This window comes from Sciurus carolinensis, chromosome 8 (assembly GCF_902686445.1).
Source record: "Sciurus carolinensis chromosome 8, mSciCar1.2, whole genome shotgun sequence".
Lineage (NCBI taxonomy): Eukaryota > Metazoa > Chordata > Mammalia > Rodentia > Sciuridae > Sciurus > Sciurus carolinensis.
The window spans coordinates 145,056,205-145,082,779 of NC_062220.1; the positions used below are offsets into that span (position 1 = coordinate 145,056,205).

General features: G+C 50.6%; 1 protein-coding gene across 1 annotated transcript; it reads right to left on the minus strand.

Moving 5' to 3' along the window:
- Positions 1–1,498: 1,498 nt before the first annotated feature.
- Positions 1,499–26,547, minus strand: Aldh2 (aldehyde dehydrogenase 2 family member). Its single transcript, XM_047560971.1, has 13 exons — positions 26,332–26,547; positions 19,055–19,159; positions 17,929–18,069; positions 16,832–16,911; positions 14,682–14,793; positions 14,198–14,326; positions 13,763–13,876; positions 11,975–12,077; positions 11,451–11,635; positions 8,794–8,958; positions 7,144–7,301; positions 5,259–5,373; positions 1,499–1,902 (listed from the first exon to the last, which is right to left on the minus strand). Exons 1-13 carry the CDS (start codon positions 26,455–26,457, stop codon positions 1,870–1,872), a joined length of 1,566 nt encoding a protein of 521 aa, XP_047416927.1. The 5' UTR covers positions 26,458–26,547; the 3' UTR covers positions 1,499–1,869.
- Positions 26,548–26,575: the final 28 nt, after the last annotated feature.

Consider the following 26,575-nt stretch of genomic DNA (forward strand, 5'->3'; position numbering starts at 1 on the left):
TCCCACTCCACCCTGTGCCCAGGCGGCCACAGGGTAGAACGGAGGACGCGGCCAGCTGGGGCGCAGGCTCAGAGCTGTGCCCTCACCATAGGCTTGCACCTTAGCATCGTGGTTGCTGATCCTCTTCGGGGCACAACAGAATCTTTCAGGGAGTGACCTGGCCCTGCTTCATCTTGAAGTCACATACAGGGGAGGGTCCTGTGATTCTGACTGGTCCCTCTTCCAGGTCTGAACAGAGCTAGGATAATTACGTTTGCTACTTAGATTTAATTATTCTAAAGTTAATCATGTTCTGCTTTGATCATTTTCCATTGCTTTCTGTGTATGGCATTTAAATGCTGTTTTATTTTTATTTTTTTACTTTATTTTTATTATTTTTTGGTGGAGTTGGGGAGTGAACCCAAGGCCTTGCTGATGCTAGGTTAGCACACTACCACTGAGCCACACTCCCAGCCCCTAAATGCAAATTGTTGTTTTTTTAAAAAATGTATGGCAATAGGATGTCTTATTTTTTTAAAATATTTAAATAAAAAAAGGAGTCAATTTAATGAAAAAAGTAACAGTATATGTATATATATATGACAAAAATTGTGAATGAAATAAAATTTGAATAACTAAAATTAGTCTTCAGTGGAATGGGATTGTTTATCTGGATGTGGCTTAGCCTGGGTGAGACAAGCTAGAGGTCAACTAATAAATGCCACCCCCAACACACACGCATGTGCAAAAATCACACAAGGCACGAGGAGGGAGGGGAAGGGAAAGGGAAATACTGGGTAATGGTATTAGGACAGATGATGTTACTGTGGCCACGCAAATATGTAACAAGGAATCCCACCATTTATATAATTAATACAAAATATGGAAAAAATGGAATCACATAATTTAAAAAAATTAGACAGTGGTTATCCTTTTCTTAGGACAGGGTCAAACGTTTCCCCAATTTCTCAAAGGAATCCATGACCCAAAAATGATCATGAACGTGACAATATCTGCGGTTCCCTTTCACTGATTTCCATGCATCACCAAGGAGTCTTCTGATCACCAGTCACCAAGAGTACGGTCTGCCAGGAACCAGGACTGAAGGAAGAGTGGGTTTGGGACAGGAGACTGGAGAGTCTGGCTCCTGAATCTCACTTAAATGAAGTAAATGGTGTGTAGCTTGCTGGTCTTCTGTGAAACTGGCCAGCACAACTCTGTGTCATATTGTCTGACCAAGTTTTTGAACTTTGAAAACAGAACCTACCTCAGACATTCGAAGCCTCTCTTCTGGAGTCTCACCCTCCTGTCTGGAGGCAGGGGCTGAGTACTGCCCAAGACCTGCCCCAGGTAGACAGGCCAGATACATTTGTGAATTGAATGTGTGAAGCCAAAGCCATTCACCCACAGGAGTGGAGGGGTAGTCATGAGATAAACGTCACACACCAACAGTGAGGACAACAGTTCTGCCTGACAGCACCTCCCTGGGTTAGAGAGATGGAGGAAGAGGCTCAGAGCAGAAAGTAGTTCAGTTTTTAATGAGTTTTAGTCTGCGATACAAAGCAGGGTGCTAGTAGTTCACTTTTTCTTCCCAAATGCAAGTTACAGAAGTGTATTAGAGACAGAAGGTAAAACACATGAACCTGGTTTTGTAAGCAATCACCCTCAAAGCCAGCAGTACTGTTAAAGTTTAAAACAGGCTTTCTGCAGATGCCGCACCCCACCAGCCCACCCTGTTTATCAGTTTGAATTCTGGGACTTTTTTGACTGGAGAGATTTCCTGGGAGGTGTTTTTCCTCTGAGCCTTTCATGTGCCTGGGTCGTTCTTGGAAATCTTGCTGATCTCAGGGACTCTCCGGCACTGGATGAGGAAGGAAGCTGGATGGTTCTTCATGAATTCTTCTGAGGAACTTTGACTGTGACCTGTAAGAGGGGTACAAGAAGGTGCTGGATCCTCCCACTTCCTGGTGCTTGGCAGGCGCATGGCCTGGGTGCTGCCCAAGTGTGAGCAGGAGGGGCTTCTCTTACTCCCAGCATCTGGTCACCTGGCCAACCACAGGGACTTCCAGGACTGTCTCTGTGCGAGATCATCTGCCCTCTTAACCCAGGGGCTCTCCACCAAGGTGTTCGGGTCCTCCAGGGGACAGCTGGCAATGTCTGGAGGCATTTTTGATTGTCACGGGGGGTGAGGGTGGCACTGCTGGCGTCTAGGTCAGGAACACTGCTCAATATCCTCCATTCAGGGCAGTCCCCGCCCCCAACCAAGAGCCAGCCAGCCCCAACAACACCAAGGTAGGGAAACCCAAATCCACACCCATATTTTCCTCCAAAATAATCAAAATGAGGAAAGAAATAATGCCTGTAAGCTTGCAGGGGTCTCAATGTGTTAAGTGGGAAGGTTCCAGATCCAGATGGGATTTCCAGAGATGGGGATCCCAGCTCTGCCCCTAAGTGGACAAGTGCTTCTCCTCAGAGTGCCTCATCTCCTCTTCCGTAAAATAGGCATGAGGTTGCTACTTTCTTCCTAAGGTGCTCTGAGAGTGAAATGAGACCAGACAGGAGAGTTGGGCGCAGACTCAGGCACAAAGTGAGCACTTAGTACGCCAGACAGAAATGTTCTCATCAGCCCCTGCTTGCAGATCTCATGTCTCTTCTGAACAACAGAACACCTCCCTACCCTGATTGTTTTTTTTCCAGTGATGGGGATGAAACCCAGGGTCTCAGGCATGCTAAGGAGACGCTCTACCCCTGAGCTGCTCCCCCAGCCCCAGAGTCTTCTGTTTGTTACTCTTATCATTTGCATCTCCAAACCTCAGAACACAGGCATCTCTACCACAGGTGGTGCCAGGGCCCGCAGAGGGTGGGAGCTCCAGATCAGTCAGCTGGACCAATCGCTTTGCCTCTCCTGCCTGCACCTGGAAATCCTTCCAGCACCAAGTCCTGCCAGGCCTGTCTTCCAAACCTCCTCCTGTTCTCCCCAGCATCCCAGCTCCTGAGGCCTCCAGTCTGATCATGGACACCTGGAGCCTGCCATGCATCCCTCATCTCGGGTCTCCTGGGCCCTGCTGCTCATCTGAGATGCAGCGGCTCCTCAGGCTCAGTCCTAGCCCTCCCACTCCTCTGACCCACACCTACCGACCCTACCCATAACTGTCATTTCAATCAACAGTGACAAGGCCAGTGACATCTGAGTCTAGACGTCAAATCTGGGTCTTGCCCCTCGAGCTGCAAACCCATCTATCCAAACGCCTATGTCTCTTCCTGGATTCCCACAGGTGGCTCAAAGTCAGCCCGGAAGGGAATCAAGGAACTTCAAGGCTCCCTGTCACACACAGGCGGCCAGCATCTCCCTCATAGCTCCCAAACCTGGGCACCACCTTTACCTCCTACTCTGGTTTCTCCACTGTGTCCAGAGGCGTCTACTCTCAGAGTCACTTCTGTCCACCTCACTGCCCATGCTGGTCCAGCTCCCACCAGCTCTCCACCCGTCTCCCGCCTGCCCGGATGATCCATTCTCTCCACAGTTCATACACCGTAGTGTGTAGGTAGCTTCTAGCATATTTAGACTTGGGTAACCAACACCACATGCGACCCTGGAACATTTTCATCATCTTCTGTCTCAAGAAACAAAACCAAAAACCCCACAAAGGGAAGTAGCTTCGTGGTAGAGGGCTTACCTGTGACCCCTGGGTTCAATCCCCAGGACCACAAAAAACAAAAAAGGTCAACTGAGTCATTTTACTTTCCTCCCTGCTTCAAATACTTCCATGGCTTCCCATGAGTTTTTTGTTTTGTTTTGTTTGGGGGTACTGGGGATTAAACCCAGAGCTTGGCAGGTGCCAGGCAAGGGCCCTACCACCAAACTGCACCCTGAGGCACTCGTGGTTCTTGCGAGAGCCCAAACCCCACATCAGGGCAGCACAGCCCCACACAGTCCGGCCCCACGCCTTCCCCCTGAAGCACTGCCTTCTACCACCAGCAAGGTCCGAGGAGCCACGTTCCCTGCTTCCGAAGCTTTCCCACGAGCCCCGCCGTGTCCAGAACGTCCTTGCCCCCTCCCTGCCCAGGCTCCAGCCCCGCTCATCCTTCCACCAGCTTCAACGCCACCTCATTGTTCAAGTCCTCCTTAGCACCACCCACATCCCAAGACTTACCACTTCCCATCAACGGAAGCTGGATCTCCCTGTGCAATGTCACCTCCAAAACCTACAGCAAACTCCTTGCCCATGTGGCTGTGGTGCTGCCCACAGGCCCCCTGTATGAAGTGTGTGCGCTGGGGACGAGGTGAAGTACAATATGCGGACAGCAAGGCAGCTGTGTGCCAATCTGCCACACCTCCTTATGCTATTGTACCCAAACTTGCCCATGTTGGAACATTTCACAATAAACCATACATATTTTATTCCAGTAGCCTTTGTGAGAACATAGGTCATCTCTTGGCCTGTGTCTCAGGCTTGGCGCTGTTCGTACGTTAGGAAGCCCCTGAAGGGTTTCTCACCTGCCCCTGGTAGCTGCACAGAGGCTTCTCCTTTCCGTTCCGGGCAAAGCTCAGTTCTGCCCATTTCCTTTTTCTTTAAGTATCATTTGCTTATGTGTTTCCTGGTTAAACTGTGTAACTAGTGTTCATTGTAGAGGGGGATACTTTCGTGTATTTGTTTTTGTCTTTTTTATATTGATAAATAAATGTATTTGATTATTTGCCAATGTGTACATGTTGTTCTAAACTTGGGCTGATACAGGGTACCTGTTACTTTGTGTTCTGCTTTCCTTACTTTAACAGGTGAGTGTTTTCCATACCTAATGTTCTACAGAGACATTTTTTTTTAAGCATGCCTGGAGTGACCCACGGTTTGGGGACATTTGGGTTACATCTGACTTTTTCTCTTAGAGGTAATGCTGTGATAGAAGTTACTGACGCTAAAACTTCCTCTGCATTTCTGACTAGCTCCTCAGGCCATGTTCCTGTCGTGGGATGGTCAGCGGGCATGGTGTGGCCCTTGACGTCCAATGCCTTCCAGCCCATTCCTCCTAGGAGCCTCTCCTTGCTGCTTAGCCTACTGGGGCCCTTCCTGCTCCAACTATCTATCCCCTGGAGGATAATGAAGTCCAGAGAACAACCGTGTTTAAGTCTGCGGGCGTCAAGACCCCAGGGGCTGGGTCGTCACCTCTTCTGTGGCTTCTCTGGCTTGAAGTGAGAAACAAGTAATAAGAGCAGTAAGAGCTGACCCTCCCAACCCCTGCCCGCTGGAGAGGCCAAGCACAGTGGGCTGGACACTCACCGTCTTCACTTCGGTGTACGCCTGCAGGCCGTACTCGCCCAGTTCCCGGCCACTGCCTGACATCTTGTAGCCGCCAAACGGGGACTGGGCCCCAAACACATCATAGCAGTTGACCCTGTAATTTGAAAAGAGCATGCAGAGGTGCTGTGTGTTCTGCCCAGGGGCTCCCCAACCCGGCTCTGACGGCTTACTGAGAGAAAATGGACCGGACCGTGGAACTAACCAGTCATGGAAGAGGCCACCCGAGCCAGGGCCTCACTGGTCCTTGCTAATGCCACCACAGGTAGATCAGTAACAGTGCATGTGACAGCTTTCAATTTGGATCAAGCATTTTGGCTCATTATTTGGTAGGCTTATGTTTTTCTCATTTCCAACTTCAAAACTTATTAAATTTGGGCTAGGGTTGTGGCTCAGTGGTAGAGCGCTTGCCTAGGGCACTGGGTTCAACTCTCAGCACCACATAAATAAATAAATAAATAAATAAAGGTATCGTGTCTATCTACAAAAAAAAAAAAAAAAAAACCAACTCATCAGGGCTGGGGCTGGGACTCAGTGGTAGAGGCTCACCCAGCACGTGTGAGGCACTGGGTTTGATCCTCAGCACCACAAACAAATAAATGAATACATAAATAAATAAATAAAGGTATTGTGTCCATCTACAACTAAAAAAAATTTTCAAAAACCTCATTAAATTCTAATTGAACTTAAAATGCACCTTTTAAAGGTATTAGTACATTCTCAATGTCATGCTGCCATCACCACTGCCTGATTTTGGAATATGTCTGTTACCCCAAAAAGACCTGTTGGCCCAACCAACAGCCACTCCCCATTCCTCTCCAGCCACTGCTGACCACTACCTCCTTTCTGGCCTCGTGGATGTGCCTCATCTGGATGTTTATATAAACAGAACCAGACCACCCACACCACTGGCATCCAGCTCCCTCCACTTAGCACCGTGTTCTCCAGGCCCATCAAGCTCGGGCATCAGAACTTCATTCCTTTTTACAGCTGAGTTATATTCCACTTAAGAATGGAGCACACTGTGTTCAGTCACACATCCACTGAGAAACCGTTAGGTTGTTTCCACCTTCTAGCTGTTATGAACGATGCTACTATGCATATTTGTGTGCACATTTTTGTGTAAATATGTTTTATTTCTCTTGGTATATACCTAGGAGTGGAATTACTGGACTACATGCTGACTTTTTTTTTTTTGGTACCGGGGATTGAACTCAGGGGCACTTAACAACTAAGTCACATTCCTAGCCCTTTTTCTGTATTGTATTTAGAGACAGGGTCTCACTGAGTTGCTTAGGGCCTCACTAAGTTGCTGAGGCTGGCTTTGAACTCGAGATCCTCCTGCCTCAGCCTCCCAAGCTGCTGGCATTATAGGCATGCACCACCGCACCCAGTTCACATGCTGACTCTTATGCTAAACTTTTTGAGGAACTGCTAGACTGTTTTCCATAATAACTGTTCCTTTTCCACTCCTACCAGCTGTGGAAGAAGGTTTCAATTTCTCCACATCCTCACCGATACTTGTTATTTCGTTTTTTTGAAGTATAGTGGGTGTTGAGTAGGTGCTAAGTTTTTAAGATCAGAATTGCAACTGCACATACTCTTGACCCTGGTCTCCTGCCCCTGTCATAGCTAGGGAAGGAGCCTCAGTTGTCCATCTGCGTGCCCAGGGAGAGCTGCAGAGGCATCTACACTGCAGAGAAGGGTACTCTCCTCAAGAGGACATAGCTGAAAATATCCCATCTACCAGCTGGCTCTAACATGCCCTGGTCTGGAGAAACAGCCCAGAACCCCAAATTCTGGGATCCAGCAGATGTTGGCCTTGGAGAATCTCGCTGGGTTGCAGGAGCTGATGGGAGGCTCTTACCACACAGTGCCAGCTTGAAGGGCTTGGGACAGGTAATTGGCCTTGTCCAGGTCTTTTGTGAAGACAGCTGCAGCCAGTCCATACTTGGAATTGTTGGCTCTCCCGACGACTTCCTCTATGGTCTTGAACTTCAGGATCTGCATCACTGGCCCAAAGATCTGGGGAAGAGAGAGCAGAGTGGAGGGTGGGGCAAGAGGAAAGAACCAGCCCTTCAGTGTCACAGCGCTGAACATATGATGCCAGAAGCCACCAAGGCCCCAGTCATAACCCAACAGTTCCAGAGCAAGATGGCGACCTTCCTGGTCAAGACACACAAAGTGGAGGCGCTCTCAGGGGCTAATTGCCTTCCCTGCACCCAGTGCTTTTCACACAGCATCTTACTCTGCTCTCAAGATGCCCCAGGTTTATCTCACACTTTCTCTGCCCTCTTCCCAGAATGCGCAGTTTCTTCAAATATCTCTGCTTTCTTTGCCTGGAGCGTGATGTTTAGAAACCACCACCTAAGAGTTAGGTGTGCATAGTGCACGTGGGGTATCGCTGCTCTCAGGCCTTTGCAGGGGAGACCATTAAGGGGAACAGATGGTAACTGATCAAAATGTCATCAAGTGCCAAAGGAACCGACTGATTATAATGTAATTGCTGGGCACAGCAGGAGTGCGGGAGCCCCAAGGGGCCTAACTGGTGGTAGGGAGAAGGGTGTCACAGAAGTCCTGCTGAAGTGACAATCGATCTGTGACAACAGGGAGCAGAAATAGGCAAACTGGAAGAGGGACGAAAGGCAGAGAGGAGGAGATGGAGTCCTGGTAGAGGTGCAGCTCAGCCAGAGTCCTTCCTCCCTGAATCCGGTTCTCCACTAAAAGGGACCAGGGCTCCTTGAAGACATGGCTGGTTTCAGGAAGCAAGAGTGTGAAGACAGGTGGGAGAAGATGGCCAGCATCTCTCCCAGTTGAGGCAGGATTCTGAGTTGGGGCTTCCCATGCTCCAGGTACTATCAAAGCACAGGCGCCCCTGACCTTCCAGAAAATTGAGAGTTTAAAATAAAACATCAAAGTAGTCATGATGGGGGAAAGCAGAACTCTGCTGGACTCCTTACCCTGGCTTTGCATTTCGATCTTGTTTTCTTTTGACTTAGACCCCAATGGGCGCAGCACCACCGTTCCCCACCTGGGGCTGCATCCGTGGCCTTGATCCAAGGGCTGGGGAAATGGCGCAAGCCTGAACACCACAAGGCAGAGGCAGGGTCGCCACGGCTACGGGGAGCCCAGTGCACAGTGGGCACTCACTGAGAGAGTGAAATGTGCGACTTAGAGGAGCTGCCCAGAGATCAGATGAGTGTGCAGGAGAGACATCAAGAGCCTCCTCAGCGGGGGAGACAGCCCCTGGGCGTAACCTGACCTCCTGCTTGTATCAAGGCCATGGGCAGGGCCAGGTGACGTCACTGTCCTGCCGAGTGCCAATATTCTCCAGCAGGTAGTTACAACAGGCTGCACTGAAGAGTGACAGTAACACAAGTGAGTTATAAATAATTCATTCTAGGTTCAGAGCTGGCCCAAAGCCAGGGGACGGGTGACTGTCAAGATGCCAGCCCAAACCGCCCACCTCTCCTCCCTCTGCAGGGCATCCCCCAGCGCACCGGCCCCAGCTCCTCACCTCTTCCTTGGCAATGGTCATGCCGTCTTGCACATCTCCAAACACGGTGGGCTGAATGAAGTAGCCGCGCTCAGCAGCAGCACCCCCACCACACAGCAGCTTCGCCCCCTCTTGCTTCCCTGACTGGATATAGCCGAGGATCTTCTTGAACTGAGTTTCATCCACCTGTGGGAGAAGGAGCCCAGCGTGATGGAAAGGTTAAATTCAGACCGCTCCGAGGCGTCAGGCTGAGAAGCACGCAGACAACTAGAAAATGGACCGAGGTCTTGAATACCCCAGGTTAGAAGAGGAAACATCCAGGGCCGAGAAACATAAAACACAAGAGAGGTTCGACTTCGTTGGCTATCAGAGAAATGCGTATCCAACCCTTTGTTTTTATTTTTCAACTATGAGATCAGCAAATATTTTAAATAATAAGAAAATACAACGGCGTGGGGTTCAGCTCAGAGGCAGAGCATATGCTTGGCACACAGAAGTCCCTAGGTTGAATCTCTAGCACCAAGAAAAATAATAAAACGAATAAAATATATTAACAAATCAGAAGAATGAGAAAGTATACTCCATTATATATGAGTTATCAAAGTGCACTCTACCGTCATGTATACCTAATTACAACAGGGACTGGGGCTGTGGCTCAGTGGTAGAGCGCTTGCCTAACACGTGTGAAGCACTGGGTTTAATTCTCAGCACCGCATGTAAATAAATAAAGGTCTATTCACAACTAAAAAAAATAAAAAATAAAAAAAATAACTAATTAAAACAAATTTAAAAAAAGATATATTAACAATGAAGGTGTATTCCATACATGATTAGGACTATCAACTGGCACAGCTCTTCGGACCAGTGGTTTATTAATATTGATCAAAAACCAGATGCTCATCCCCTTTGACATAGTTATTTAACTTTCAGGAATTTATTCTATTTATGCACAGAAAACTAAACAAGGCTATTCACCTTGTTTAGCATTTTGTAAAAGTAAAATGTAGAAATAATTGTAGGTATAAATCAGTAGAGGCAATGGTTCAATAACCATGGTATGCCCGTGTTCTGTCTGACACTTGAGATAGCCCAAGATACGCTGTACAGAGAGGAAAGAGTTTGTGGACCATACAGACTACATAACCCTTGTGAAATGTACAGTGAATAACTCCATGCGTGCACGTGTGCGCTCACCTATGGAGAACAGACATAGAAGGTGTCTTTTTTTTTTTTTTTACCGAAAATACTTTTTTTTTTTAGTTTTATATGGACACAATACCTTTTATTTTATCTTAATTTTTTTAATGTGGTAAAAATTAAATGTTTAGGGCTGGGATGTAGCTCAGTTGGTAGAGTGCCTCACGTGCACAAGGCCCTGGGTTCCATCCCCAGCACCACAAAAAAAAAAAAAAAAAAAAATTAAATGTTTACACAAGTTTGCATCACCTTAATAATTAACTACAAAGAAAAACGAGAAAAATAAAAATTTTAAAAGTTACCAAATGGCTAAGTATAGAGCAGAAACCACAAGGAATATATATATATTTTTAAAAAGGTTAACCTTTCATCCAAGGAGAAGCATGGTAAAAGTGATTCAGCTAAAATAATATAAAGCCAAATATGAAAATACTATATACCATGCTTATAATATAACACCAACATAGCTATTTCCGAATGGCGCGTGGGATTCAATTTGCATAAAACCCAAGAATAAAGACACACTTTACAACTTAAAACAAAACAAAACAAAACAAAACAAAAAAAAAAAAAGAAAAACGAGAGAAGAAGGGATGCTGGGGTTTCCAGCAGCACCGTTCAATAACTAAAAACTGGAAATAACCCAAGAGTCCATCAACTAAGAATGGAGAGACAAAGTGCAGTCTCTTCCCGTCAGGGAACCCGCCTGGTCACGTGCCAGAACGAACTGTGACACAGGCCCCGACACCACAAGCCTGAAAGCACACGGAGGGGAGAGGCCAGTCACGAGGACCACCTACTGCATAACTTCATTTATGCAAAACACCTTTGTGGACAAATCCTGGTGGCCACCAGGGCCCGGGGGAGGGAGGAATCAGGAGTGGCTGCTAACGGGCACAGGCCTTATTTGGAGGTGATGAATATATTCTGGAATTAATAGTGACGGCTGCACAACCTTGAGGATATATGTAAACCAATGAACTGTACAATTAAAATGGTGCATTTTATGGTCCACAGCATGGGAATTATATCTTCAAAAAGCCAATAAAAAGAGAAGACAGGTGCGGTGGTGCACGCCTGTAATCCCAGTGACACAGGAGGCTGAGGCAGGAGGATCGCAGGTCTGAGGCCAGACTTAGCAACTGAGCAAGGCCCTAAGCAACTTAGGGAGACCGTAAAATAAAAAGGGCTGGGTTTGTGACTCAGTGGTAGTGTCCCCAGGTCCAGTCCCCAGGTAGGCTGGGGGACAAAGGTAGGTTCATAACCCTGCTCCACGGTGAGAACAGTCCATCCTCAGATGTGGATGTGGCTCCCCTACTCAGGTCCACAGAACTGAGAAACGAGGGAAGAGATGGCAGGTGTGGTCCTGTGCTCACCCCAGAGGGGCAAGAGTGAGACTTGGACCTGACTCTGAGTCTGGGACCTTCCCGTCTCCAAGCGTCAACCGCCCAGGCTCACCCTGAAGTGCCTGCCTGGCTTACCTGCGGCCCCTGCTCCGTCCGGCTGTCAAAAGGGTTCCCCACCACCCGAGACTTGGCCCGGGCAACGCTGCGCTCCACGAACTCCGAGTAAATGTCCTCCTGCACGAAGGTTCGGGAGCCGGCGCAACAGCACTGGCCCTGGTTGAAGAACAGGGCAAAGTGGGCCTGTTCCACTGCCCAGTCCACTGTGGGGAGGGGACAGGGGAAAGGCAACTGTGAGGAGAGGCTGACCCCAGCCCCAGCACCATCCACCCCGCAACCCATCCACGCCACTCCCAGGGCGGACACCTGTGGGGTGCCAGAGCCTGGGTCAGAGCAAGACACAGCCGTCTCTCCTTTCCCGAAGCTTGGGGACCAGGTTGGGGGACAGACAGAAAGAGAAAGCTCTCTGGGGAGGACGTCCAGGACGTCCATGTGTGCACACAGGGGCCAGTCCACAGCAAGGAGGAGAGAGGCCGAAGGGCCAGCTGGTGGGGGCAGAGGACCACAGGAAGAGCAGGACTCGGGCTGACTCCACCACTTACTATCAGCGTCCGACATGATGATGTTGGGGCTCTTTCCCCCCAGCTCCAGGGTCACTCTCTTGAGGTTGCTGTTCCCCGCAGCAACCTGGATGAGGTGGCCAACCTGTGGGGGAACGCAGACAGAGACAAGCTCTCAGTGGGGAACAGAGCCAAACGCTCTCTACTGACAGAACAGAGGGCCCTCAACTCGAGGAAGCCAATGGGTTACAAAAGAGCCCACCCTCCCTTTCTGCCCAGCCCGAGCCCCTAGGCCACAACGATGACAACCACGTACCAAGGGCTGCCAATCTCTGCCTGCATGTTAAATCCAACCCCGATAATGGCCTGGGGCAGGTGCGACTCTTCCCCTTGGTTTAGAAACATCACTGCTGGGCCTCAGAGTGGCCAAGTCACACAGCTGGAAAATGTGGGATCAGGACCCACACTGGGGTTAGACTCTACCCAGCCTCCTTGCCGTGGTGACTGGAGTGTGGCCCCCAGCAGGCTACACATTCCATGAGGACAAGGACAGGGTGCCTCTCAACTCTGTATTCCCCGAGCCTGTCACAAGGCCACCCTGTGCTTACTTCTTGGTACTTGCTTACTTCCCCACAGAGCCTCTCAGTACTGGGCAGGTTGCTGACTAAGCAACGGAGTATCCCCAACTCGCTACCGGGGATACCTCCGCCCTCCGCACCACCTCACTATCCACAGGCTGAGTGTATGGAGGTGTCTGTTGTAGTGGAACTGTCTGAAGGTCACCACCGTTCCACTATTTATTGACACTCTCGGAGGTCAGGTGAGGAAGACAGCTGAGATTTCAGGGTAGGAAACAGCTGACCTCGGAAAACTGGGCTGCTTTCAAGGAGACTGTGTTGAGGAATCACCAGGTGCCCTGTCTTTGTGGGTCTCGTATGTGGCACACAGCAGCCAGCCACGCCCCGTCCACTCCTCGCTCGCTCACTGTGGAGCATGCGCTCTGGGCCATGCAGTCAAAAGATTTACCTCACCCGCGTGCACGCCACCCGGTGAGGGTGAGGGTCTTTAAACCACTTTAGAAAAGGGGAAATGGAAGCTTCAGTCACCACGTGACCTGCCCGAGGTTGCACAGCAAGAAAGAGCTCAGGCCAGGCGCAGGGATGCAGGCCGGGGACCCCAGGCACTTGGGAGGCAAAGGACCGCAAGTCCTGGCCAGCCTGAGCAACCTGGCCAGGCCCTGTCTCAAAATAAAGAGTAAAAGGGTCCGGGGTTGTGGTTCAGTGCTAGAGTGCCCAAGTTCAATCCCCAAAGTGCCACAAAACAGAAAGAAGACACAGGAGTGTGAGGACAAAGCCCACCATGTTCCCACTACACTGCCCATGCTGTCACTACCACAGGGACACCACCCCCAGCCCCTCAAAGGAACTGAACTGAGCTCGCAGACATTCAGAGACCCGCCCGTCATGACAGCGAGGCCAGGACTGGAACTCATGTCTTCCCAAAGCCCACAGTGGCAGTGCTGCCCAAGGAGCCTGACGTGGCCAGGGGGCTTTGGCTTCAGCTCTGGGCTTCATGCACCAGCCAGGCCTCCCTGCTCCATGGGGGATGCTGGTCCTGTGAGCAGCATGTAGAGGGGCAATCAGGACACAGCGGCTCAACCGGCTCCCTTACTCCTGCCACACGCAGGCTTTGCCTGCGTTGCTCAGAGGCAAGTCCTGGGAGCTGAGCCTGACGAGGTACCCAGGCCCTCCTCTTGAAAGCAGTAGCCCCGGAGGACAGTGGGAGCTTGAGCCAACTGTACTACAAGTGTGAGGTCCCAGGACGCCTTACCTCAGTGGACCCTGTGAATGCCACTTTGTCCACATCCTCGTGGGAGGCAATGGCAGCCCCAGCCGTGGGGCCAAATCCAGGAACAATATTGACCACACCAGGCGGGAAGCCGGCCTGTAAGCAAAATCCAGAGGACAGTAGGAGTCATCCTTCTGCTCTAAGAGCCCCTCCCAGAGAGGCCAAGGCAGTTTGCTGGGGACACATGGGTGCAGAAGCCAGCTGCATGGGCACCGCGTGGGAATGCTAAGTGATTCAGACAAGAAACTTGTTCGTGGGGCTCCCTGGTGGGCAATGCATAATCCATTAAAGGAAGACTGTCACTCTTCACAGGGGATCTGGCCATGAAGCCCAATGTGCAAAACAGTAAGCAGGGAGTCCCTCTGGGTTAGTCGCATGCAAGTGCGGTTAGAGGTCACGACGGAACACAAGGCGAACCTCCTTGATCAAGTTGGCCACGTAGAGGGCGGTGAGTGGCGTCTGCTCAGCAACCTTCATCACGACCACATTTCCGGTCGCCAAGGCGGGGCCCAGCTTCCACGCTTGCATCAGGAGCGGGAAGTTCCACTGCAGGAAACAAGAGCCGCCCGAAACCCACCTCCCCTCAGAGCGCTACTCCAGGTGGCTAAAAATGCCGCCCCACCCCACTGAGACGGCCGAGCCAGACAGGTGACTGGCGCTCTAGGTAGCTGGCACGGTGCCTCCCTGAGCGGGAGCGAGGTTAATTCCCAAGTTCAGATGAAGAAACTCAGGCCCCAGAGTAAGGGACTTGCTCAAGGTCCTGGGTGGCTTGTGAAAGCCAACATCCTCGGCCATCGTCCAAGGCCGCTTGTGGAACCGCCCCTCTGAAATAAGCCTGGTCCAGGCTGCCAGATCTCCACACCCCACCCTCTTGATGACCTTCGGAGGGGTTGACACTCACGGGAATGATCTGCCCGCACACCCCCACGGGCTCATGGCGGGTGTAGCTGAAGAAGTCGCCATCCATGGGAATGGTTTTCCCATGGTACTTATCAGCCCAGCCGGCATAATACCTTTAACAAAGAAAAGTTCAAGTTTTAAGCAATGTCTGATTTTGTGACACCCACCCTTGCATGTAGCCGATTCCCAGAAAGACCTGCAGGACGGCCAGGAACACTGAGACCCAGCTACATAACTAAACCTGGAAGCCTCAGAATCAGTTAGGGTGCTCACAGCAAAAAGCCAAATTCCAGGGGCCTGCTTCCAACCCACTTGATCCAGCTCTCCAGGGAATCACTAAAATGTCCAGATTTATTAAACGGTGACTGTTGTCACCAGTCCCAGCACCATAGAGAGTGTCAGAGAACCATGGATCAGATCTGGTGGAAAAGGGCAGATGTTTCCAATGGTCGGCACTTCCTGAGACTGGACGGTCATAGGAAAACAAATCACCAGCTGGGCCCCCAACTTGTAAAGTTCGTTATCCAGACCACAGGGACACACATGACAGAAAAGCACAGCAAGTTTGAGCTGGTGGAAAACCAGCTGTGTATTCACAGTACCTAATGGTCACGTGGTAGGAGGGAAAGATGAAAGATACAGGAAAGATAAAGTTTGTGGGAGGAAGGTTTCTGAAGGGCGTGGGGTCTGTCAAAGAGGACATAAAACCAAAGCTGGTCTAGGCCAGAACACGGGTTTGTGACTCGAGGGAGGAAAATGGCCAGGGGGCTGCCGATCCACACAAGCCCATCCCTCCCTGACTGCTCCCTCCTGCACCTGTCAACATGGTCCAGGCGCACCTCAGATAATCAGCGCAGAGAATAATGCTGAAACTCGGGAAGGAGCGGCTCTGCGAGGTTGCCCTCCCAGTGTTCCTGCAGCATGGGTTTCTCAGCAGAGGCACTGACAGGCTGGAAGTTCCTTGCTATGGGGCTTGTCTTTCCACTGCAGAATGCCAGCAGCACTCTGACCTCTCCCCACTAGATGCCAGCAGCATCTGTCCTTTGCAGTTGCACCCTGGGAGGCTTGATGGCCCTGATTGAGCAACCCCATGCTGAAGGGTAACTCCCCCACTCTTTGGCCCTGCTCCCTCCCCACCACCTACAGACCTGCTCAGCGGCCAGACTCAAAGCCAGCTCCCAGGAACTTGGCAGTTAGTCTTGGCAAGATTAAGTGCTGCAGGTTAGTTAAGCAGCCAGGTTCCAACATGGTCAGGCCCTGAAGGAGGCCATGTGCAGCAAGAAAATAATGAAGGAAGGGGTGGGGCGAGCCGGGCTCAAGGGCATTTTGGATCTGAGGCCCACTGGGGTCTCTATCATCTAGGTTGGGCAACTGGACTTTGTGTTCTTTGCAACTCCAAGGGTTCTAATAAAGCTTCTATTCCTTGCTCACTAAGATGTCTATGCTTAAACTAAACCCAAAGCTAGCAAAAGGCAGGAAATAACAAAAATTAGAGCAGAGAGATGAAGTAGAGAATGGAAAAACAGCAGAATCAACAAAACAAGACAAGACTTTGGCAGGAATGAAAGAGAGAAGCCACAAATAACTAAAATCAGACATGAAAGAAGAGCTGGGCACGGTGGTCACGCCTACAATCCCAGCAGCTCAGGAGGCTGAGGCAGGAGGATCTTGAGTTCAAAGCCAGCCTCATCAACTTAGTGAGGCCCTAAACAACTCAGTGAGACTCTGCCTCTAAATTAAATACAAAATAGGGCTGGGGATGTGGCTCAGTGAAAAAAAAAAAAAAAAAGAAAGAAAGAAAGAAAAGAAAGAGAAGACATTACCACTGACCTTAAAAAGATAGAAAGGCTTGTAAGACACAACCATGAACAACTCAACTGCAAGCAACACATCAGATAACCTAAATAAAATGGGGAAGTTCCAGGCAGCACATAAATAGCCAAAGTGACTCAAGTAGAAAGAAGCAGAATTTGTGACTAAGTTACAACTTTTGATTGTGAGGAACTTTCCCAGGAGATGGAGTCTAAATGGAGTGGCATTCCCCAATCCCTGTGGTCCCCTGGAACTACAATGATTCTGTTTCTGCCTCCCAACATTGCTCCCTCCCTTTTGGCACAATCAAAACAAAGAACAGGGAACCTGAGGCCATACCGGAAACATTTCAAGACCATGTCCAAATCTACCAGGTAGGAGATGACATAGGGTTTGCCATTGTCCAGGGTCTCCAAGGCCTGAAAAGACATCAAGGTCAGCAGGGACAAGATGATGCAGAAACAACAAGAGGCAAATAGGTGGCCACATAGCACGGAGGCCCAGACTGACAAGGGCTACGGACACCAAGAGTGAGAGTTCCCTTTGGCCACTGAAAGTCGAGGGCACTTCTGGATCATGGCCCTAGCCTTCCCTAGGAGGGAGAAGGAGAAAGGGGGACAGAAGGAGCAAGGTATTAACCTCTCACTCATTCATTCCACGGATTTTTTTTTTTTTAAGCTTCTGCCTTCTGTCAGATCCAGGTACTGGGGACACAGAAGTGAGCATGGATCTTATAGAGCAGAGGTAGTGAGTCGTGACACAAAGCATCCATCACACAAGTTAAGATCACTAAAAAGGAAAAGACCAGACTGTCTGACTTGGTCTGAGAAACACCCACCTCAGACTAAAAGCTGAAGAGTTTGCAGGAGGCCCATGGGCAACAGGCTGGTGGGAATGTGAGGAAAAGCTGCTCACCCCAACCGCAGGGCAGAGTGCCCAACGGCTCTGGTGCTCAGAGAAGCAGGGCTGACTGGGGAGGGGGAGCCAGGCCCGCAGGGTCTCATGGACCACACTGAGGACTCTGCTAGGGATGTATGATGCCACACAAGGCTGAAGATCACGGTGGTACAATGTGCCCTCTGGAAGGTTCAGTCTGGCTGCTGTGTGTGGAATGGATTGGGGAGGGGGCTGCAGAGGGGAGGGCCTCTGCAGCCAGGGAGAGGACCCACCATGAGCAAGACAGAGGGAGAGGTGCCCCTCCTGCGATCTCTCCCGGGAAAGCTCTCTGATGAGGTTCCTCCCTCTCCCCCACTGTCCTTTCTTGGCCAAACCTGCTGCATGGAGGTGGACACAGGCTCCACTGGCTGGTGTGGGGAATTCTCCAAAGGTGTCCATCCTGCGCCATCCTGATGTCAGCAGCGTGGACCCTGGCTGTTCACTAGATGCCATCATCCCTTCGCCATGTGGAAACAAGGGCAAGCGGGCAGAGGACTCACCGCCAGGTAGGTCCGGTCCCGTTCGATCAGATCAGCCAGGCGGTAGAGCAGCCGGCCCCTGTCAGAGGCGTCCATGCGTCGCCAGGGCGAGCCCAGCTGGAAGGCGGCCCGGGCAGCCTTCACGGCCTTGTCTACATCTTCCTGCAGAACACCCACAAAGACGGCTCAGGCCTTCTCAGCATGATTGCCTCCAAAAGCCGCCCAGCCATGGCCGAGCACAGCCCCAGGGCTGGCAGGACCGGCCAGGCCAGCACCAGGGCTCCCCCTGATGCGCTCCTGACCTCAGCAACAGGGCTGGATCACACACTCCTCTCTCGTGCCAAGGGTCAGGGTGCAAACAAGAATCCTGGCTGTTCCTACTTTTCATTTCAAAATCCCCCAAAGAGTTTGGGAGGGAAAGGCACCCAGGGGTCTGAGCTTAGCATCTGACCACTTTCCCCACTTCCAGTAGCATTCCTTCGAAAACCACAGGCATTCTCCAACAAATGAGGCTCGCCAGCTTCCCTCTCCTTAGAGAAGCAGGGAAATTCACAGCTCATACGAGAGGTGTGAATCAGGAGGCAGGGAGTAGAGTGTTCACTTATATTAAACACATATACCATCAGTTGATCCTATAAACCAGAAAAATATTCATTTCTTTCAGCAAAGGAGGCAAGACCTTATATATAAATATTGTCCTAAGGCAGAGGACTAAGGCATTCTTGAATTATTTTAATGACTTTTCTATTAAAAAATGTCTTTACTAAAATTCTAATCTTTTAATTTGAAATGCTATTACCTTTTTAGTTTCTACCAGTATATACAGTTCAAACTGACACCAGAGGTGTATCTCAGGAAACCCAAATTCTATCCAGCAAGATGCCACTATTATCTATCAAGCATCTTCCTCCTGACGGTCACCTTCCAGGGTCTGAAAAAGAGACACTGGATGAAGGGTTCCTTGAAGTCCCTTCCAAATCTACAATTCCACACTTCATGGCTCCTCAAACCCAGATACAATCTAGCACCTTCATCTATAAGAAATCCTGTCGGTTCATTTACCCAAATTTTGTAATTGACTTTTTTAGGTTATAAAAGTAAGACACGCATGGTAAAATTTCAACCACATAAAAACACCAGTTCTTACCTTATTCCCTTCTGCTACCTGACAGATGGCCTCTCCAGTGGAGGGATTGACAGTGGGGAATGTTTTCTTGCTGACAGCATCATGCCACTCATTGTTTATGAAGATCTACGATGAGAAAGAAAGAAGTTCTCAGGACCAGCTCTCAACCCAGCACCAAACACATATCTCACGAATATGAAGAACTATGAACCAGCTTCAGTGGGCAGTAACCTCAAGGTTGAAAGCGCAAGCCTTGGAGAGAATCTAAGCTGGGATGCCCACTCTGCCAGGTGACCTTGGGTAAGTCACTTGACCTTCCAGTGCCTTGGCATCTTTGCAAAATGAACAGAATGTTCCTCATGTTCCAGTTATCTACGCTGTGTAACAAATCGCTCCAAAACTTGGTGGCTGAAGATGATTTCTCATCTCTCAGAGCTGTGCCCGTTGATTGGACTCAGCTGGGCAGGGCTTGGGTGTATGGTCGCAGTCCCAGGGCAGCTGGGACCACAGTCCCCTGGGCTGGATGTGCAGATGGCTCTTCGCTCGCTTGTCGAGCACCTCCCGGCTGCTTGGGCTTCCTGACTTCTACATGGCAGCTAGTCGCCCCAGGGAGTGTTCTGAAAGGCTCTGGTGAAAGCAGTAAGGCTTCCTGAGGCCAAGCTTCAGAAATCGCCTTGTCTCATTTCTGCCCCCAATTCTGTTGGTCCAAATGAATCACAGGCCCAGGCTTTCTTCTATGGGTCTCTTTGGTCCCAGTTACCCAGCTGGCCAGCCTGGACTGGGACCCCAGGGAGTCACCTGCAGCTACTCTGGGTCTATCTGTGATCACACCTAAGACCAAGCCACCGAGCAAAGCCTGGAAGCTGGCTGGCACCAGGGTCGGCGAGGGTGGCCCATCTCAGTTGTTTGGCAAGAGTCCGGGTGAACGGGACTCCTTTCCTCCTACTTTTGCCAGCTGGGGCAAGGCCTTCCCCTCTTAGCCTTCTTTCCTCATCCATGGAGTAGGATCACTGTAGAACCCTCTTCGGAAAGAGGCATGCCTGGGCTCAAGGGGTTTGCACCAAGTCCAGCAAGGGGTAAGAGCCCCGTACTACCACAATGACAGGGCAGGAGCCCCTGGAAGGAGCAGTCAGGTAAGGGACGTGCAGGGGTCACTTTCCCCAGCTGAACTGGGCATTTCTGCACAACCCCTGGACGCCACTGCAGCATCATGCAGAGCTGTGCACCCACAAGGCAAGCTCTCGGCCACCGGCAAGAGAATGTGGGTGAACGTGAAGCAGATCTGGGAACCATGTTTATGTGGCTTCATAGTTGGTGAATATAAGCTTTAGGGAAACGACACATTTCTTCCTGCAGAGGTGGCAGTATCCAGCGGGAGGTGTGGACATGGCAAAAAGGGCTCTGGCTCAAAGCCAGGCAGATCCTGCTCCAACACGGCACAGCTCAAGTTGGCTCCACTGCACCCAGCTGGGGCCCCGGGCACCTGGCTCCCCCTCTCAGAGAATCGCTCCCCCTCTCAGAGAATCGGCGTCCTTCTCCTGGTAAATGGGGAGGACAGAGAAGCTCTGGGAGCCGCTGGAGGGTTCAAGCTGAAAGAGGAGGGCTTGTCCAAGCAGGACAGGTGGCCTGCAGCCCCCGCTGTGCAGCGAAGCACTGGGGGGTGTGAGGTCAGGGAGTGGAAGGTCAGGAGAGGCTGGAGAGGCTGGAGAGGCTGGAGGAGTGGGCAGGGTGTCGGGTTGGTCCTCCCTCCCTCGCCCCAAGGAGGACGGTGGCCCAGTCACCTGCACATCATGGAAACAACTAGCATTTTCAGGCTGCTCTTTCGACACCTATTTTAAAAGGGATGTGTTTTTCTTTTCCTCTTCTCCCTTTCCCTCTCCCTAACCTGAGGGTGGGGAAGGAGATTACCTGGAGTTCTGTCCTTGAGCACATACCCACCACAGGAAGGAGATGTCACCCTAGTGATTTTCAACACAGCATGAGGGCGACCTGGGACCCCAGTCAGGGCACCCCTGGAATGAAACCTTTGAAGAGCTTCTCTGAAAGTCCTATTTTCCCTGATGGCAGAACCACAGTCTCTGGGACAGGAGTCTCCTGTGCTTTTCCTTTGCCAGCAAAACAATAAACCTTCATTTTCCCTTTTCTCAAAACCATATCTTTGTTATTGTACTGGCACTGGGGATAAGGACCAAGCTTTTGGTAACATTTCAACCTTGAAGTAAATTTCACCCTCTCCACTTCAAGAGGAGAACACTGGGGCACAGAAGGGATCAGCTACTGGCTCAAGGTCACACAGGAGTGAGGACAGTGACAAGATTTGAACCCAGACTTTGGGACTCCACAGACCCCTCCCTGTTCCCACTCCAGCCTCGTCACAGCCAGGTTTGTCTTGAAGGTGGGAACTCAACTCCCCAGTCTCCACCCTTAGTTTGCTCACTGCCCCGACGCTCTTCTATTCTGGAAGTTGTAAAAAGCACTCAGCTGGGCACAGTGGTGTTCACCTGTGATCCCGGTGGCTGGGGAGGCTGAGGCAGGAAGATTGCGAGTTTGAGGTCAGCCTCAGAAACTTAGCAAGACCCTGTTTCAAATTAAAAAATAAAAAAGGGCCGAGAATGTGGCTCTGTGGTAAAGTGCCTAGTTTCAATCCCCAGTAACCAAAAAAAAAAGGAAAAAGGAACAACCTCAAAGACAGAAAGACCTGGTACCGTTAGGTCCTGAAGCCAAAGTAATTCCATTTTGAAAATCAGCACCTGCCCACCCAGGCATGACTTTCCTGTTAGGCCCGCCCCCAAAGAGTCCCGAACTACCAAAACCACAACAAAGACATCCAGATGAGTTATTTTTTAACTAGTCCAATGTACGCAACTATATAGTTAAGAAGTTTTTTCCAGCAGGCTACTGCGCCTTGCAGAGGGGCAGCCTGGCAGATTCTGTCAATAAACCTTTGCTTGAACTGAGATGTGCCTCTCATGGATATCTGCGCCAGCCACCCTAATAGGTACAAATCCTGAGTCCACACCCCAGATTGGGACCCCAGGCAAACCCTCACCTCCAAGAGGCCTCATCCCGTGCCTCTGGGGGCTGGTGGGAGGATTCAGTGTGAGAACAGCTGCAGCTCCCAGCCAGGACCTGCCCACGGGGTTCCCATTACCACCTTGGTCTGGAGGTTCTCAGGAGCAAGGGCCAGGCCTGCCACCTCTTTGTGTTGCTCTCTGCAGGACAGCATACTAAATTAGTCTGTCCTAAAAAAATGTTTTCATCGTTATTTTGCAAAGATCAGGAAGAAAGAAAGGGAGAGGTTCGCCAGTCTGGCTGGATATCAGGTCCCACTCCTTCCCTTTGATGTAGATTAGGGCCCTGGAAGGGTCACACCCTGGCTTGTGAGCCTTTCCAAGTCCTGAATTTGCTGTGTCACTCTTCGTAAGTGAATCAGGTTGGATTTTCCACAGCCTATCCTCCCTTCTCAGTCCAGGGGCACCTGGTGAAGAAGGGACCTTGGAGAAGGGTCCTCTCGGGCTCAGTTCCCACTTACCTTCTCCTAGCAGCAGACCCAATGGCTTCCCTCCCCCTGGAGAGGCCAGGGAGGCAGGAGCCTTCTCAGTGAGCACCTTGGTCAAAGCTCTGCCCCAGGGGCTGGGGAGGTAGCTCAGTCGGTAGACTGCTTGCCTTGTAAGCACAAGGCCCTGGGTTAGAACCCCAGCACAACAACAACAACAACAAAAAAAACTCTGCCCCAAAAGAGGAGAATTTCACAGCAACTTGTCTTGAAAAAACCCCAAGGGCAGAGTTCAGGCCAAAAGCTTTAAAACCCCCTGGCTCCAACCCAATTTACAAAACAAGCTAAATTCCACCACTCTCAGAGAGGCGCGGGGTGGGGGCTGGTCCTCCAGGTTCAGACTTCCTCTTTGAGGTTGGAAGCAGAGCCAGGTTAGGAGTTGACATTTTGCATCGCTGGCAACACGCATGAAGCATTTCCATCCAAATACTCTAACTTCTACATATTTTCATAAGAACATCTCACTCTGTTTTGCAAAGGCTGGATTCATTCCCCGTGAGTTTGATAAGCTTTAGCTGAGAGGCACAGGGTGAAACTGCAGAGTCCTGGGGAGGAGAGAGAATGAGCAGTAAACAGGCCAACCAAGTGAGAAGAGGAAAGAACAGGCTGAGGCAACCGGAGGAAGCAGCTCTGGCACTGAAGGGCAACAGCAGGAAGAGCTCAGGGCTAGAAGGAGCTGAAAGGGACACGTGGCTGCAGTGTAGGCAGAGGGGACTCCCAGTTCCACCTACTGTGTCCCAGGAGCTGCAGATACTGCTGAGGGGCCAGAGGGACCGAAGCAGGCACTGCAGCATCCCTGCTAAGGGACAACAGACTTTCTGTTTTGTAACTTGCTTTTCTCAGAAACAGTTGCTCTTGGAACTTATAGCACAGGCAGATCTGTAGTTATTTTAAGTAACAGACTCCTCAATACAGCTGGAATCACAGTTGACTTAACCATTCCCTATGAAACCTGAGGCAGGTTTACCAAAAAATTAGAATTGCTGACTTTGAGGACAACCCAGATCCCCTTCACTGGATTGGATTTCTTGTTTTCTAAGCCCAGCGAATTAGATTACAAACTGCAAATGAAGACAAATCAAGTGGCAGTAGTGGTGGCAGTGGGGACCTAGGAGCTGCCACAAGTCAGCAGGGCCAGAAGCAGGATGGCTGGACTCTGAAGACAGAAGCCTGACCAATGCAGAAGAGAGTGACATCCCAGCTGCTGCCCCCACATCCCAGGACCATGGGCGGTCATAATCTGCTCTGGGTCACCAATAAAAAGTTAAACTATGTTCAGTAGCTGGGATTTCAGGAGACAAGGCACTTTCCAGAGAGAATTCAGTTCAAGGTTTTATTCATGAAAGAATTCAGGACGTTATATAGGAAATCCACTTCCTGGGAAGACATTATTTTCCAAGAGTAAGTGAGCAAATGCTGTGTGGTTTTCAGCACGGATGACCCTGACAGCATGTGCTTTTTAAGTGGCAGTCAGGTAACTAACCCAGTGAAAAGCAGAAACTGTCCTTTGCACTTTGAGATCCCAAGGGGTAGAGTTCAAGACAAACCTGGCATGCCTCACAGGTCTACCCTTCACAGACCATCCAGAACTTTGGGTTAATTTGCAGTTAAGTTCAAGGGCTGCCATCTACCCAGAAGTGCTGCAGATATTCTGGCACCTGGCCCCAACCCCCAACCCACCCTCCAGGACTGATGGGATTTCACCAACCCCAGGGTGGGAGGGTTAATTCTACTGTGGACTGTTTGCCAGGTAGACAGTTTCAACGTGTCCATGTGCTTAGGAGACGGTAACCTCCAAGTTGGTGTGATCATTGCCCCTGGCTAATTTCCCATTCCTGTTCCTGCACAGGTAAATTCCCAAATATTTTGCAGTACCAACTTCTTTTTTTTTTCTTTTTTGGAATGAACCCATGGATGCTTTACCACTGAGCTACATCCCCAGTTCTTTTTTATTATTTTTACTTTGAGACAGGGTCTCACTAAATTGCCCAAGCCGGCCTCAAATTTGTGTGCCTCCCAAGTTACTGCACCACAATAAGGTCCTCTGAGTGGAAATGTTGGGTTGCCATTAAGCAACCCTTTCCCTGGCTCCTACAATGCAGAAAACACAGTTTCACAGGTAGCAACCATTATACATTCAGCAAATATTTACTGAACAGCAATTCTAAGCCAAGCACAGTGCAGGAGAGGTGCAGGTTTATATACGTAACACACTGGGAGATGTCTTAACCACTGAAGACTTTAATAGGACATATCAGTTTGGGCATTCAGGAAACAGGTTGTGAGAATTTAACATTTGTTTTTACTGGGCAGTGTTTTTACAGAACAAGAACGGAGGGTCCATTATACTGTCACTGGGAAAGGATGTATTGGGGAAGGATAAATGTTATCAGTGTTTCGCCTGCTTTCTCCCTCCCTCTTCTCAGGCCACTGTTTTGGGGGTTGTCATTTCCATATCCTTCAGGGAGAATTCACTGCACTCTATTAGACTAAATCTGGAGAACAGGGCTTGTGATTTCCACCAACTGAAGGGGCACAGAAGGACCTGCACACCTTACCTCCGGGTGCTGCCACCTCTCCTGGAGGACATTTCTGCTTGATTAGTTTTGAGGTTCAAGTCTTCCAAGCCTCAAGGTCTCCCCTAAACAGCCTGTCAAGGGAGCAACAGCCACTGCATTTTTTGGCTTGTGTTATGCAAAGAACATTTTATGTTTTTAATCCTTTACAAATGACCCTTTGAAATACTATTTAAAATCACACTGATGTCCCTTTAGCATCGCTCTGGGTCAGGCTAGGAGCCTGCCCTGCAGAATCCTCAATGAGCAGTCAGAGGGTCAGTGGTCCCTCCATTCCCACTCAGTGTTGTGACACACCATAGAATGTTCCAGTGAGGGGCTTACTCTTGGGGATATAGATGTGAACTCAAACTTCCCAACGACTTGGGTCTTTAGGAAAGTCACTAAACCTTTTTGTGACTCAGTCTCTCCAACTGTAAAATGGAGATAATTACAGTACCAACCTCACAAGGCTGTTCTAAGGATTAAAGACAACTGGAAGGAAGGCTGTTATTACCTACCAAGTGCCCACAGGAGCTGCAGCCTAGTGTTGAAAGGCATCTTAGCCTCTAACGCTTCCCATTTTACAAAAGAAACTTAAGCTCAGAGGGGGCTCGCCAACCTGCACTTGTTGCACAAACAAAAGGAACTTTCAAAACCAGTACACGTCCGTGTGCATTCAGCACTGTACAGACTCAAGGATCAAAAAATATTCCTTAGTCCCTTGGAGGCATGGACGCCACGACTACCTCTCCTCTCCTCGATTTTCCTTTTGAACGTCCTTGGATGAGGCCTGAGTCAAGAGGTAAAGGAGATGAACAAGAAAAGGGCAAAAACTCCTGCAAAGATGGACTCAAGAGCGCGCGTCTTCCGAGTGGATGACGACGGAGACCCTGCGCAGACACAGTGGCGACGAAGAGGCCCGAGAGCCGAGGACCATCCGTGGAAGAAGCGAAGGCCGGAGAGCCACCGCGGCTGGACCGAGGGGGGTGCCAAGTCGCAGCGAGATAATGGGACTGACTGTCGGAGGCGGCCAAGGGGCACAAAGGCTCTCAGGACGGAAAGGGGAAGGTGCGCGTAAAGATCGACCGCAGCTGGTAAACTGAGGCCCCCAGCTAACCACCCGCCCAGCTCCGTCCGCCCAGGGGCTGCGGCGACCCGGCCCGAGAACAAAGCGCGCGGCTCACCTGGTTGCAGAGGACCTCGGGCTGCTGGTTGGGGGCCGGCACCGCGTGGGTAGCGGCTGCGGAGAGCAGGCGACAGCCCGGACGGGGCCCGAGGCGGGTGGCGGCGAGCGCGGCGGCGCGCAACATGCTGCGGCCTGGGACTGCGGCTCGCGGCGGCTCGCGGCGCGGGACTCCCGGGCCAGCGCCTGCGGCCGGGCCACCCGGCCGCCGCCCGGCTCCGCCCCGCACGGCCACCAATGGGCAG